The 14,393-nt window shown below is 33.8% G+C and overlaps 10 protein-coding genes across 10 annotated transcripts; 3 read left to right on the top strand and 7 right to left on the bottom strand. All coding sequences in view use genetic code 6, as the record gives it.

The window, feature by feature from the left end:
• Positions 1-144: 144 nt before the first annotated feature.
• Positions 145-387, bottom strand: SS50377_20666 (uncharacterized protein; the record flags this gene model as incomplete). The annotated part of the gene is made up of 1 exon (XM_067904606.1): positions 145-387. One exon carries the CDS (start codon positions 385-387, stop codon positions 145-147), a length of 243 nt encoding a protein of 80 aa, XP_067768088.1.
• Positions 388-566: 179 nt separating this feature from the next.
• SS50377_20665 (uncharacterized protein) lies at positions 567-854 on the bottom strand (the record flags this gene model as incomplete). Its single annotated transcript, XM_067904605.1, has 1 exon — positions 567-854. The coding sequence occupies one exon, from the start codon at positions 852-854 to the stop codon at positions 567-569; it is 288 nt and encodes a 95-aa protein (XP_067768087.1).
• A 450-nt stretch (positions 855-1,304) lies between these two features.
• Positions 1,305-1,583, bottom strand: SS50377_20664 (uncharacterized protein; the record flags this gene model as incomplete). The annotated part of the gene is made up of 1 exon (XM_067904604.1): positions 1,305-1,583. The coding sequence occupies one exon, from the start codon at positions 1,581-1,583 to the stop codon at positions 1,305-1,307; it is 279 nt and encodes a 92-aa protein (XP_067768086.1).
• A 275-nt stretch (positions 1,584-1,858) lies between these two features.
• Positions 1,859-3,487, bottom strand: SS50377_20663 (uncharacterized protein; the record flags this gene model as incomplete). Its single annotated transcript, XM_067904603.1, has 1 exon — positions 1,859-3,487. The coding sequence occupies one exon, from the start codon at positions 3,485-3,487 to the stop codon at positions 1,859-1,861; it is 1,629 nt and encodes a 542-aa protein (XP_067768085.1).
• Positions 3,488-4,669: 1,182 nt separating this feature from the next.
• SS50377_20662 (uncharacterized protein) lies at positions 4,670-5,671 on the bottom strand (the record flags this gene model as incomplete). Its single annotated transcript, XM_067904602.1, has 1 exon — positions 4,670-5,671. One exon carries the CDS (start codon positions 5,669-5,671, stop codon positions 4,670-4,672), a length of 1,002 nt encoding a protein of 333 aa, XP_067768084.1.
• Positions 5,672-7,202: 1,531 nt separating this feature from the next.
• SS50377_20661 (Importin beta-3 subunit) lies at positions 7,203-10,016 on the top strand (the record flags this gene model as incomplete). The annotated part of the gene is made up of 1 exon (XM_067904601.1): positions 7,203-10,016. One exon carries the CDS (start codon positions 7,203-7,205, stop codon positions 10,014-10,016), a length of 2,814 nt encoding a protein of 937 aa, XP_067768083.1.
• Positions 10,017-12,649: 2,633 nt separating this feature from the next.
• On the top strand, positions 12,650-12,892 carry SS50377_20660 (uncharacterized protein; the record flags this gene model as incomplete). Its single annotated transcript, XM_067904600.1, has 1 exon — positions 12,650-12,892. The coding sequence occupies one exon, from the start codon at positions 12,650-12,652 to the stop codon at positions 12,890-12,892; it is 243 nt and encodes an 80-aa protein (XP_067768082.1).
• Positions 12,893-13,019: 127 nt separating this feature from the next.
• SS50377_20659 (uncharacterized protein) lies at positions 13,020-13,289 on the bottom strand (the record flags this gene model as incomplete). The annotated part of the gene is made up of 1 exon (XM_067904599.1): positions 13,020-13,289. The coding sequence occupies one exon, from the start codon at positions 13,287-13,289 to the stop codon at positions 13,020-13,022; it is 270 nt and encodes an 89-aa protein (XP_067768081.1).
• Positions 13,290-13,560: 271 nt separating this feature from the next.
• SS50377_20658 (Myb-like DNA-binding domain-containing protein) lies at positions 13,561-13,929 on the top strand (the record flags this gene model as incomplete). The annotated part of the gene is made up of 1 exon (XM_067904598.1): positions 13,561-13,929. One exon carries the CDS (start codon positions 13,561-13,563, stop codon positions 13,927-13,929), a length of 369 nt encoding a protein of 122 aa, XP_067768080.1.
• Positions 13,930-13,973: 44 nt separating this feature from the next.
• SS50377_20657 (Myb-like DNA-binding domain-containing protein) lies at positions 13,974-14,333 on the bottom strand (the record flags this gene model as incomplete). Its single annotated transcript, XM_067904597.1, has 1 exon — positions 13,974-14,333. The coding sequence occupies one exon, from the start codon at positions 14,331-14,333 to the stop codon at positions 13,974-13,976; it is 360 nt and encodes a 119-aa protein (XP_067768079.1).
• Positions 14,334-14,393: the final 60 nt, after the last annotated feature.

Raw genomic sequence — 14,393 nt, 5'->3', positions numbered from 1 at the left:
TAGTAAATATATACAACTATACTCTAAATTAACCTATAATTTAATAATGTATGTTTATTATGATAATAATAACATATCAATAACAGAAATATTATTTGCTATTTAGCAGTAAAACTAAAAAATAAAAGTTTAAATATCATAGAATCATTCAACATGTTCATGTCTTCTTTTTCGTTTATTATCTTGAATTAACCGGATCCGAGAGAGCATGTCTCTTATAGTTTCCTATTCCTGCATGCTCAATTTTTTAACTGTTTCTTTATCACAATGTTAATTCTTATAATCACTTATTATAGAAAACTTATTATCAATGGATAAGCTATTTAAACTTTGAGAATTCCTAAGTCTCTTCTTTCCAAGACTAAAAGACTCAATATTCTTTTTCATTTTAAAAATAGAATCATATCTACCATTTAATAATAATTAAATCAATATCTGAATATAAATTTCAAAAATCTGAAAATAGATTTCAGTCTATATGAATAATAAATCAAGAAATTTTTAATTGTATATAACACATTTAATATTGATATATAATTATTATAAAATATTCACACATTTATTGTTCATAAATCACAACTTTTATTCAATAAATCGCTTAAATGTAAACTATTCTCTTTCATTATATCGATCTCTGGGATAATAAAAGGCTAGTAAATTCTTATACTCTAAAACATTTAACCAACCTATAATAACTAGCTCTCAGAAATATGCTACCTTGATTAAATTTTTGGAACATTATTTTGCACCACAGACAAGGCCGATTATGTTTTAATTAAATCTTTAGGAATTTGCTTATCTTATCCTAGTAAAAATTCATCTGCTGAGGCCAGGTTAATTTATCCTGATCCCATTTTAATAAATCTAAAGTTATTCATATAATTAGTTTATAGATTATAATAACAATTGTATAGCTTCCAACAAAATATAAATATCGTTTTTAAGTGTTATTATCAAATATATTTTTAAAAGTTATAATATAATTATAATTTATAAACTTACAATATATTTCGCATTCAGATTCTTAAACTAACGAAAACTTATTTATTATTAAAGCTAATAAAAATAATGAAATATGTACTAAATAGTAGTATCAAAACTAAACATTTTAACTGAGTGATAATTTTTTAAGTATCTAGTATTTTATGGTTAATTATTTTAATAATATATCTTATTTTATCTTAATTTGTTCATTAACTATGATTATTTATTAATTTTTACTTCATATTTTTAGTAACCAATTATTACATATTATAGAATATAATATTCATATAATTGCTAATATTATAATCAAATGCACTATGTCAATCAGATTCCTCATTTAGTCTATTTTCAAGAAGCACATTTAGACGTAAATTACTTTATTCTAGAAGTTCTCTTTATATTACAATACTATGCGACTTACTTAATGTCATTTTATGTTGCTTACTAACAGGTTCATAAAACATAGACGATACATTTTTTCTTATTGTGCTAGGTGTTACCGGTTATGATTATTACACTTTGGCCTACGGTAGCTGCTTAGGATCTAGTTAAATTAAGTATGAATCCGATTCATTTACAAGCGACGAAACAGACCCCATAATTTTTAAGTTTACATTATACTCTAAACATCAGTATATTAATAGTGTAAGTTATTATTAGTTTTTAATTTTTATCATATACGGATATTAATTGTCATTTATCATCATTTCCGATCTTTCCTAAATTATAATCTCGAGGTCCTTATAATTTTAAATATATAGAGGTTTTATCAAAACTCCTTCTCTTGTAGTTTTATCTCACAGTTTTTGAACTTAAAAACACCTTATATCACATTATTATATATCTATAATGCAAAAATGAATGAAAAACTCCCTCATAGCTTTTTGGCCTTCCTCTTGCTCTATTTTTTCATCTGCTTCATTAGTAACACCATGCCAATTATGCTTGTGATCACTAGAACAAGAATAACTATCAAAGACGCCCCTATAATTATCCCTTCCATAATTAGATAATCGTCATCGAAAATAGAATTTGCAAAAATTACGCCATCTAATAGGTTAGACTCGAGCTAGTAAAAGGCCAAATGGTTAACTTGCAGGCGTTTCATCAACATTTTGCACTTTGAATCGCACGTAAAGCGAATTAGCTCCCGTACGTCACTCACCGTCTATTGGACCTCAAAGGACAGGGCTGGGTCGTCGAAATCAGCTGGATTAGAGTTTTATAAAACCGTAAATTTTACCTTTAGCTCCGTGTTGGGTGGAATCTCAATAGCTATTTTAGACAGTATTTAAAGCTTGGCCTAATTGTGGCCCAGGCTAGCAATTGCTGACGAAATCATCTTGTTCTGAATATCGACGACCGATTTCTCTATATGCACGTATATCGACCCTAGCTGAAATATGAGATCAAGATAAATCGTCGTAGAGACGTTCATCTGATTGGCCACATTGTAAAAATTCATGCAAAGATTTCTTTCCAGCTGGCGGCCTTGATCGCACGTAAATGAGAGGAAACGGATTTTTCTGTCAAAAGTGGTCGTCTAGATCGTTACTTACTGCGCATTGCTAGCATTCGGGGCCAATCCGGAAATGCGGTACATAATGTTGTCAAATTTTAGTTTATCGATTTACGGTTAGAGCTTTTCAATGTTCGGACTATACTACATTCTGAGCATGTAGATGCCCTAAAACAGGCCCAGCTGCGGCTTCTGCGCGGGGTTCCAGAAGGTGTCGGTGCCAACTACGATCCCCGTGCTGGTGACCTCGCCGATGTTGTGGTCGAACGTGACGACCGCGCCGCCCTGGAGCGATTCGAAGGTCACGGTGGCGTTGGGGGCGACAATCAGCAGCAGCTGCTCGGATTGGGGTCCGGTGAGGGGTACTTCCAGGGTCAGCTTCTCACCTTTCTTGTAATCGCCTTGGAAGGTTTTGACTTCTAGGCTGAAGATAGACCCCTGGACGTTCAGCGTCGCCGAGGTCAGCTCCCCGATAGTTACAGGCGGCGTTTCCCCATCCGTTATCGTGTCAAACTGGTTGGTGCAGAGCTTGGTGGAGTGCATGGTGACGATGAGCTTGTCTACGTGGATGTTCACGGTGGAGGAGGGCTCGAAGCACTGCGTGAGCGAGGACTTCTGCTCCTGGAAGATGAAGATGCTGCGCTCTGTGATATAGCCGTAGGAGTACACGTTGAGCACCACGAACTCCTCGGAGACGATGTCCGGGACGCCCTCGAACACGAGCTCCGTGGTGTTGGCGTAGGAGAAGTTCGCGACCTGGATGCGCTGGATGGGGATCCCGGAGGTCTGGAAGGCCAGCTGCGCCTCGACGCCCTGCGGGAAGACGGCGCACTGCGTGTTGTTCTCGGAGGCGAGGGTGACCACGATGCGGTTGATGTTCCGGTTGTACAGGATGGTGGTCTGCGTGGAGTAGCAGTTCGTGAGGTTGGTCTGGTACTTTGTATAGATGAACTCCGTCGTCAGCGTTGCCACGACCAGCTGCATTTGTAAGAATTTTAATATTACCTAATTACCTATACTTAAAATAGTTACACAGCTTCCAAATTGTACAATTATAAGATGTTATATAAAATATATCATAATCTTGATAAATTGAGTTTGTTTATTATTTCGCTGTAATAAATATTCAGTTTATATTAACAATAACGCTTAAATATATAATTAAACATATACATTTCGTTGTAATAATCAATTTTGAAAATAATAATAATAGTTAAAGCTTTAGTATACTCGATAAAGTAAAAACCACAAATATAACGATATTTAAAAATGCATTAATTATTATCCTTTTTAAATCTTAATGTATTATATTAATCACTATAAAAAAATAAGAGATTTTACAAAAAATATGTATTTGTAAATTTTAAAAATAATAATGGTAAACATTAATATAAACTAAAATCATAACCTAATCTGGTCAAATTATTTATAACTACTGATGAAAAACTAACATACTATCAAGAAATTAGTTTGCTCAAATAATAGACAGTAAAGTAAAATGTTAGATTATATTAATCTAATAAAATTTATTAAATAAACAATGTTGTTTATTTTGACAATATATAGTATCTTTATTGAAATCTAATAAAATTTTTGTTATGGTCATGTATAAAATCATAAATAAAAACTTATTCCAATAGTATGAAATTTAGCATATTAAGTAAATTAATGCATATGCTAATTTTATGCTGTAGTGCTGCTTTTCATTAATAATTATTCAAAATCGCTTCAAAAAATTAAAATAATAGTATATTTTATACTATTTTTTATAATATCATATTCGAATAGGAATATTGATATTTAAATCATTTGATGTCATTTTAAATAATTCGAAATTTTTGCTTATTTATAAATTAAAATCAAAATCTATTACACATTTACTTATTAACATTGCTAATTGCAAATGCATAAATTATATTTATGCTATTTATATTAGCATTTCATAATAATATGAAAAAATTGCAGATAAAAGTTGAAAATTTATTTTAACTTATAGGTAACTTATGTTTGTTATCTAGAAGTTATCTTATATTTGTTAATTTTCTAAATATCTAATATTTGGAGGCTAAAACTAAATAATATACTCAAACAGTGTTTAATAATAGAACTATCAATTATATTTAATATAACGACCATAAAAGCGGTAAATATGGAATTGATATAATATCATTACTTCTTTTCGACCTCACACCCTACAAAGCTTCTCCAATCTTCATCATCTTCCCTTAGAATAAACTTCATTATTCCAGTTTTATTAGAGTTTTATTTTACTGCTTCATTTTCAATTTGTTCAATGTGTCGTTCAAGTTTCATATAGCTTCCATTTCTAGAGAATGAAAGATTAGCTAAACTACTGTTACGAGACAAATTTATGGAACTTATTATATTTACTGAATCAAAAAATTCATCATGCTCTGTTATAAATACTTAAGATTTTATCGCACTTAAATATATTTAAAATTAAGAATATGTATCAGAAAACTAATGAAATACTTTATAATTATTATTGAATTCTTTTTCATATATTACTGATAGATCATCTTTCTATTAAATATTTTTTAAATCTTCAAATATAAGTGTAGTTTATGCATCTATAAAAGATTTTTATTAAATCGTTGTTGGACATTTGTTTAAAAGTCTAAAATCATTTGTTTAAATGATATAGTTAATATTTTCATCTGAATCATTTTAGATTGTTGACTAAATCAATAATTTACTAGGATTATCAATTTTGGGATCATAAAGAAGATCCTATTGATTAATATCTAGATCTGCAACAAAGACTTCTGGATATTCAGTGCGCTATTACTAGCTAAAGAAATACATATTAATTTGATTTGGTTGAACTTAATCTGCACGCTTATGCATCAAACTAAGGTACTCTAAATAATTTGGAATCTTGAAATTTGTTGTCATATTAAGTGGCTGAAAAGCAGTATTAATAGGTAATTAAAAATTATCATTATTAACTGGAAAATATACTTATGATAAAGGCCGTTTTTTTGGTTTCTTAAAATTTTCTTTTACACCACGCTATGAATTTTCTAAATTATGTGATTTTGTCATATTTTGCTAATAACTGGATGACTGTAATGATAGTGTAGAGCACGCTGATTATTTGAGTTTAGACTTAGAAATTAGTGACATTGTTGCATATGAAAGATTCATTTTCAGACAAATAGTATTATTAAAATATAATATAAATATATAATAACTAGTATATAACAAATTTAGGGTTAATAAGTTTTAAATACATTCTATGCGATACTTTATCTTAAATATATACATTCTTTTTCTTAAATTTAAAGAAAAATCGACTAATCATAATAACAACATTAATTTTGTTATACTATGATATTTTTATTAATGGGAATTTATGGATCTAGCCAAATACGTGTCGCAAACTAGTATCTTTTGTCTCATGACTTCAAGGAAAACTTTAAATAAGCAAAGATACCTTATTAGTTAAACAATACATTCCCAATCGAGAAGTTATGTGGTAAATGTTTCGACGTAACTAGTCCAAAATCAGATTCAAAGTTATTGTATGATTCATCATGCCTTTTTAGCCTAGTAAACTAGCGCTTACCTGAACTTAATGCAGATTGACCTATACTTGCTTAAACTGATTATATACATTATATTTATACAATAACTTAATAATCAAAATATAATAGTTATGATACATTAGAAAGTATCTTCATCTACAATCTTGTAAAAACGGCTAGAAGTTATTATTATGTATAAATGAAACTATTTAATAATGATTGAAATTAAAAGTAATCAAAAGTAAAACTGATCTAAAATGGATATGAATTAATATTAAGCTTAATTATGGCTAATACTTTTAGTGATCAAATAAGTTTATTAAAAATAAAACTAATTATGTATATTGTTTAATATTAACATGTAAATAAATCTAATTCTCGCAATTCAGTTTATTTATGGTATTATCGTGCATTTTATCACAGTATAAAATCGAAAAATGATGTTTAAGTAGTGTTTACAATTCAATATTTTTATCAACCAACAAAATATTAATCTTTTAAGCAATAGCTCTTCTAAATTACTAAACAAATCCTAGTATTATATGTGATTCATCAACTCACTTTATAGATTAACTAAAGGTGTTTTATACCTTATGCAAGACACTATAAACAAAAACTTTTTCTCCTTATCTATATATCTTGTAAAATTTAGCAACCTATAGTTTTTCAACAAACTAATTTCAATAGAAGCTATTTACCCTTACTTGGTCAATTATTAATTTTAATAAATCAAAGAAACTTGAATTATGTACTAGGATATTTTTTAAAACACTATAACATTTACTCCTCGGTTCCTCACTTATCTTTTAAAATACTTAAATTTATAGTATTACAAAGGCACCTGACTGCCTTTTCTTAAACAACTAAATTAAATATTAAAATTCTATATTCATTTAATCCGATTTTGCACAAACTTATTGCTACAAACTCCAAAGAAAATTTACTTAATACCACTCTCATCTATTTACCACAACCTACCCAACCCCAGTCAAAAATACTTACAAAACAAACATATATTCTCCTTACAATTTTGCCTACTCCTACTTCCATAAACCACAATCACCATTGCGAAACCATTTAAACCCTTCTTTCACAAATGCATAAATTCTTATATAATATTAATACTTACGTTTTTCTTACCTTTCCCCAAAATGGATTTCTAGAACTTCTGTAATTTGATCTAGGAGCTGCAAACACGGCCCCAGCAGGACCTGGAGCAGCAGTATTTCAACTTCAGGAATGCGAATCCGGTGGACTTTGCGACATTCCTCATTGAGGTCATCAAAGCCAACACCGAGCTTTCACAGTTCGCGGCGATCCTGCTCAGACGCGACGTCGAGAAAAACGGCACGAGCGCCTCGCTCTACAAGACCTAGAACCCCCACCTCCTCATCGTGGAACTTCTGCCACTCCTCCTCGTAAATTAACATTTGCTAGAAATTATTACTAATCATATATAATTCATATTATAAAAGTCCCTTCCTTTTCCAGAATTCGCCCCATTTTTCGAAGCGCTAATCGCCCAAAATCCTGCAATTGCAGCGAAATTGACAGCGCAAATCCTGCAGATTCCGACCTCTCTAACGAGCAAATTGAACATCAATTTCCTCGAAATTTCGTTCGCTTTCGCGCTCAGCGAAGACGCCGAAACCGCCTCAAACGGAATGCTCTGCGTCGCAAATGCGTGCTTTATGGACTTCGAAATCGCTTAAAATGTCATTTTCGAACTGATATAACGATTTGCCGTAGAAATTTCAAAAATTCACAATTCTTATTTATATATAGATCAAATGATAAAAAATTTATGTAGAATTTTCGAGTGCCGAAAAGACGTTTTGGACGCCGTTTACCCGCAACTTTTCGACCTCATAAACAGCGTTTTTAGCGCCTCAAATCGCGAAATTAAGCTCAGAATGCTCCGTTTAGGCTCAAAAATCGTCCAAATTCATTTGCCGCCACAATTTTACGAAATCTTGACCGCCTTCCTCCTCGGAATTGTGATTCCAGCGGCCGGCGCGTACGAGGAGCACCAAATTGCGGAGTGGCTGGAAGTCGGAAATTTGGAGTTTCAGGCTGACGATTTGATCGGCGCGGCCCAAAAAACTGTAGAATTTTGCAGTTTCAAGTACGCGAATTAGGTCGTAAATTCGGCCCTGAAAACGTCATTTTTGGCGCGAAAAACGCCATCTGACGACCTGGGCTGCCTGATGAGCCTGAACTACGCCGCTGAGGGCTTCGTGGACGTCATTTCAGCGTCAGATTTGAAATTTTACGTCGATCAAGTATGTTGCATTTCCGGCGCTTCTGAGCATCCTCGCGTGCTGTACGCCGTCGCGAACGTCTGCGGGCAGCTGGCGAACGATTTTGGGGGTCAAATTTCGACTTTTTCCGATCAGCTCCTTATATCACTTTTCGCAAACTCTGAAAATCGAATTCTGCACGTGCGCTCGCATTTCGTGGCTGCGATTCTGAACGTGACGATCGAAATGGCGCCGTAGGAGCTGCTGGCGTACGCGCCGGCGCTGGCGCGCGTCGTGCGCGCGAATTGGCCAGAAAACGATTTCTACGCGAAATCGAACGCGCTGTCGCTGCTGTGCGCGCTGATTGAGGTGCAGTCCGAGGCCGAAATTGGGGCTCTTTTGGCCGAAATTGTGCCCCAAATTCTGGCGCTTTTCGACGAAATTTTCGGTCAAATTTCGCAGAATCAGCAGATGTCGAAATCGCAGCTGGACCTCGTGCAGCGCGTCACGGAGTGCCTGGGGTTCGCGATTCAGTACTTCCCGGCGCAATTCACGCATATCGAAAATCAGATTTTGAGCGCTTTCCAGCGTATCTTCACATATGCTTATTAATTCGAATTGGTAGAACTGTTGTAATAAAGTTCAAAGTCGATCATGAAAGGGTTCAAGTCCGAGTAGCTTGAAATTTTGATTTCCGAAAATGTGCGAATTTTCGCTGAAATTGCTTTAAAATCCGCGATTCGGTTCCGCAAAGACGTGTCCGGCGAGGGCGATTTGTGCGTCGACAGCGCGCTCGTGGACATGCAGCTGATCGTTATCGCGATGGTGACCGAAATGGTGCGCACCGCTCCGCTGGAGTTTGTGGTTCACTTCGACCAGCTGGCTGCGATTTGCGAGGAAATCCACTCCGCAAATTGCGTTATATCAGTTGATCGGCTCGGTTTAATGGTCGAATTGTTGGGCGTTTGTAGCAGTTAAGTGGAGCGTTATAGCAGTTGCTAACTGCTATAAGGAGGGAATGAACTGATATAAGCAAATTCTCAACTGATATAAGCAAAAACGCTCCATTTCGAATTTACCAAAAAAACGCTCGAAAAAATAACGTCAGATTTGGACGTTTCGGCCTGCGACTGCAAGCACTACGACATCGAAATGACGGCTTTCGCCTGCGGCCATTTGGCGCGTTTTGGGGAGCTTTGCTTCTAGGGCCCAGAAATCGCAAATTCCGTTTTTCAGCTCATTGAGTACCTGGCTGAGAGACTCCCTAAATAATTGGAAGGGGAATTGCGTGATTTCACGCCAGAAACATCGCCCCAAATCGTCAAATCGCTTCAGAATTCGTATTTCCGCTCCTTTGAAAATCTTGAGAATTTGACTTTCCACTCCCTCAATGAAAATTAGAGTTTTTTCTGCGATTTTTCTGTCAAATTGCTCCGTTTTGACGCCCTTTCCGCTAAGACGCAGCCGCTCGTGAACTTCGGGCTTGCGATTCTGCGCGATTTGGCGCAAAATGGAGCGTTTTAGGGAGTGGAAAATGAGGCAACTGATATAACGATTGGCCTTTTGAAGCTCGAAATTGCGCCTAAAACGGCGTTGCGGGTATTGGGGGTTTTGCGGATTTTGGGCGGGGCGCAGCGGAGCGATTTGGAGAGGCTGGGCGACAGGCTCGGCGGCGAGGTCGCGAGGGTAGTTGGGGAGCTGATTCAGAGCGTTTGGGGGCAGTGAAGTGGTGAAATTTGTATATATAAGTGTATAATAAAAATAAAATTTTTTTGGAAGAAAAAATAATATTAAGATATAATAATTAGAATAAGTGGTAAGGAAAGGATAATTTAAATTCAAAGGGGCATTTATATGTGGCGTGCAAGGGTTGTAAGGCTTGCAAATTGGTAGAAAATGGGGTGATGGGGCTTGAAAGATGATGGAATACTGCGAACATTACGCTGATGATAGCGGGGAAATTCCATGAAATTGGGCCAAATTTGGTCTCGCGGAAGGAAAGTGGAGCAGTTCGCAGTAAAGCATCTATTATGTATTAAAACCATATTCTAGGGGGTAAAAATTTTATTAAATGGGCAAAATGCACTCGATTGTGGCAGATGCAGACGTGTACCTAGTACATTTTGACACTGACAAGGCTAGGTCTGCGCCCAAAAAGCCAGTCGCAGCTAAGGCGGCGAGCACGCCGGTTACTCTTAGTGGCAAGTCAGCGTCGCCTCAAGCTTAGTATTTCGAGGGAAAGATCAGAATGGAACTGAATTAGTAGTAGAACGTATTCGTCAAGTAGCATATCATGGATTATAGCTAGAGTAACCTGTTTAAAGTGCTAAAACATTAGATCGAGAAAGATTGAAATTGTGATAATTTACTAATAAGATATATTTATTGGAAAGGAATGCTTGGAGAAAGATTTATATATTCCAATTATATACATTCAAAAAAGTAAGAAATTGCACTTCCAATTTTGAGTAATTCTGATATTTCAGTACTCGAAAAATTGAAATGGGATCGTGCGCTCAATAACTTGCGCTGGCTGATATGTTGCTGTTAGAAGATAATTATCAGTAGGCGCCTTATTAGCAGCCTGCCCGAGAAAACAAACCGGTTTAGCAATAGTTGGGCATTCAAAAGAAGTATATGACAGCCAGTTAACTCCTAGGAAAACATAGTTTAAATAACATTTTCACCTATAATTTTGATGAAGAGACTAATCAAACAATGCTGGAAAAGTGTAACACCTATTCTATACATTTTCTTCACTCTTAGGTCGAATCAGATCCAGAACTAGTTTAAGAATGAAAAATGTAATTTTAGAATATAATACTTGAGTTTATGGTGAATTCTAAAAAAATATACAAATTATGTTAACGATCCATATTAATGATTGCTATGGAAGGATTATGAAAACAAGTATTGGCGTGGTAATACTGAGATGATATTCGAGATATACAAAACGACTTTAAATCATAAGGATACTGTTAGTATTTAATACATTGATATAAGTGACAAACATTAATTTTAAGTAAAGTAGAATAATATTATAGATGATGATATGGAGTGTTATGAATTAATAGCGATAAAGTACAGCACTTATCAAATAATATTTTTCGGAAGTATTAATTAGTTTGTTATGAATAAAGTTAATTTTCTGCAACATAGCTAAATATATGTAAATACTCATCTCTCTGCTTCTTATTCAACAATTATATTTTTATATAATAGACTATTATAAAACCTAAAATATAGAGGAACAAGCTTTTTAATATAGCTTAGAAATTTTATTATATATGAATTTAATTAAATGGTAACGAATATTAAGCATTTTATTTTTACAGGTTTTCAATATAACTCTTATATTTTAACTTATATTAATAGATAAAAGTAGCACAGTTATTAAAAAAATAGTTTGCTTTTGGAATTTCAATAATTTATTTACTTTATGCTGAATGTATACAAAAATTATAATAACTTGCTTTTATTATTAAAACAACCTAGTAAAAAGGAAAATTTTAAAATAGAGAATATGATGAGATTAGTATCAGTATAACATTTAAATTCATTTTTTTAAAGGATGGGAACCGGAAACTAATTTTTAGATTAAGCTGATAGTTTTTTATTATAGCAGGATAAAATGCAATCATGTATAAATAATCTATCACATAAGTAAATTTAGCAAATAAAACAGCCAAAGTACTTACCTAATTCAAGAAAATAATTTACATCCATGAAATTGCTTTAAAGAAACAGTATTAGTAAAATAGTATCCATATCTTACACTAATTTGCACAAACAAGAAAAATTAATGTGTAATTATATGATAAACAGTTTTATGTGTTAAAGTTATGATTCAGATAAAGAACTCACACAATGATGGATTTATTATATAAATATAGCATATACTAATGTTTGGTGTCAACAAAAATCCTGAAAATAGCTCGAAAAACGTTGTTAAATGATTGAAAATTAAGTATTAACACTATATTAGTTTAAAAGTTTACTTTTAAATTATAAATAGATTAAAACATCTAAATTTTAGTAATAGGGTTGCTATATTTTGACTATTCTCATTAATTAAGATAATACTTGTATAAATTTACGAGCTATTATCTTATATAAACTATAAAATTGTATGATTAACTATAATTTAATGCTGCATTCGTATTTAATGTCGTTATGATCTAAAGGAACTACGTAAAGACAAATTCTGAAAGAAGTAGTTATAAATAATATATTAAAATAAATTAATATCTCTTAATTTTATTTTAAATCATTTTTTCTATAGAAACTAATGAAACTTGATATTTCAAACATCTGCTTTATCCTTTTATATTCATTGCATATTTACTTCTTAATTAAAAATGAAAAATAATTCTAAGTCTTTTAAATCTACGAAAAATAGAACAAGAAATTCTCATCTACTTTAGTCAATATCATTGGATGAAAATCTTGTATTTACATATACTATTGATGGACAGGGTCATGAAAAAGACATTATTAGATAACTAACAATCTATGAGTAAGATAATATGATTAGAATGCTATCATAACTTCGTGAAAGTTAAGAAATTAAGCAGTAAAAACGACACGAGCATATTGAATGATGTATTATTTAGTTATATTAAGCATTATTCTTACTTTACTATCAGTTGCAAGTTTCTACACATCTTATATTTTATATTATTTTAATATTTAAGTAAAACTCTGCTCATTAACCTCGACCTCATTCTATCATTCCTTAAACCCCTCAATTATTGATGATAAATTGGAGGCACTGGTACGGTATAACCGTTGTGATTTACTATATGAATAATATAAATCCAATCCAAGAGTTGGGTCTTTCGGCTTAAATGGAATATCTGATAAAGGTCTTTTTTGTATTGGCGGCAGTGGATTTCCTTAATTTACTCTAATAGGATTTCCCAATTATCTTTAGATGTTATCAGCAGTCACTAGGTAATTATCTGCATTTTAGATAGTTTTGGAGACGGCAATTCCCATTTTTGTATTGTTCATGAATATAATTTTAAATATAATAAATTGGTTGGAATTTTTTGATAAATATAATACTAAAATATTACTGATAATAATTCGTATAAAAACCTAATTATTGGTTTTTCTTAGAATCCAATATCTATTTATAATATTTTCTTCATCTAAATGTAATTTGATTATTATCGACAAAAAACATATAAACTGATTTTCTAACAAAAATTACTTGTATATTACTTATTATATATAATTAAATAATAATTTTGACACCAAAAAAACAATGAACATTAGAACATGGTCGGCTGTAGAGATCGAAGAACTACGCTCTCTGACATCCTAGCAGCCAATGGACTGGAAATGGATAGCAGAGCAAATAAAGACCAAAACGGCCTAGCAGTGCGCGAACCGCTTCCACAACATCGAAAAGTTCGGCCCATCGCCAATGCACCAGCGGAACATTTGGACGCAGAAGCTGGACGAAAAGCTCATGTGCATGGCCGAAGAAACTGAGAGAAACTGGCGCGCGGTCAGCCAGCAGCTGCGCATAACAGTTTCGGTCGTCAAAAACAGGTTCTACGTGCTGCAGCGAAAGGGCTTTTTCATATCCAAAAACGAGGCCCCCAAGCTGCTAATTTTCGACTACATCTGACTGGTGAGTGAACGGTTCTACTAATTTTTTAGCGCCCCAACAGCTCACTCCGAACGCACCATTTTGTTCACCCCCCGCATCATGAAGTAGTAGTGGTTTTTGACCTGGCTGGCGGTGCGGTTGAGTGTTCGCGCGATCAGCTGCCAGTTTTTGGCGGTTTCTTACGCCATCTAAATGACGATTAGGCCGTCCCCCTGCTTCCACTCGCACCGCGCACCGCCCGGCGCGTCTTTCTCGAATTTCGTCTTGTTGTGGTACCGGACGCGGCACTGCGCGGGCGACTTCGACGCTATCGCCCTGGCGACCGTCAGCCAGTCGATGTTGAACGGGCTGAGCTGCGCCTGCTGCTGCACGAGTTCCTGCAGCCGCTGCACCTCAAATTGGCTCCACCTCGCCCGGCGCATTTTGGGCGTGATTTGTGATTTGGGTTTCGCGGTATTCTAGGGCGATTTGCGTTTAATGGA

Source organism: Spironucleus salmonicida, chromosome 1 (assembly GCF_000497125.1).
Source record: "Spironucleus salmonicida strain ATCC 50377 chromosome 1, whole genome shotgun sequence".
Taxonomy (NCBI): Eukaryota; Fornicata; order Diplomonadida; family Hexamitidae; genus Spironucleus; species Spironucleus salmonicida.
This window is presented reverse-complemented; position numbering and strand designations above follow the sequence as displayed.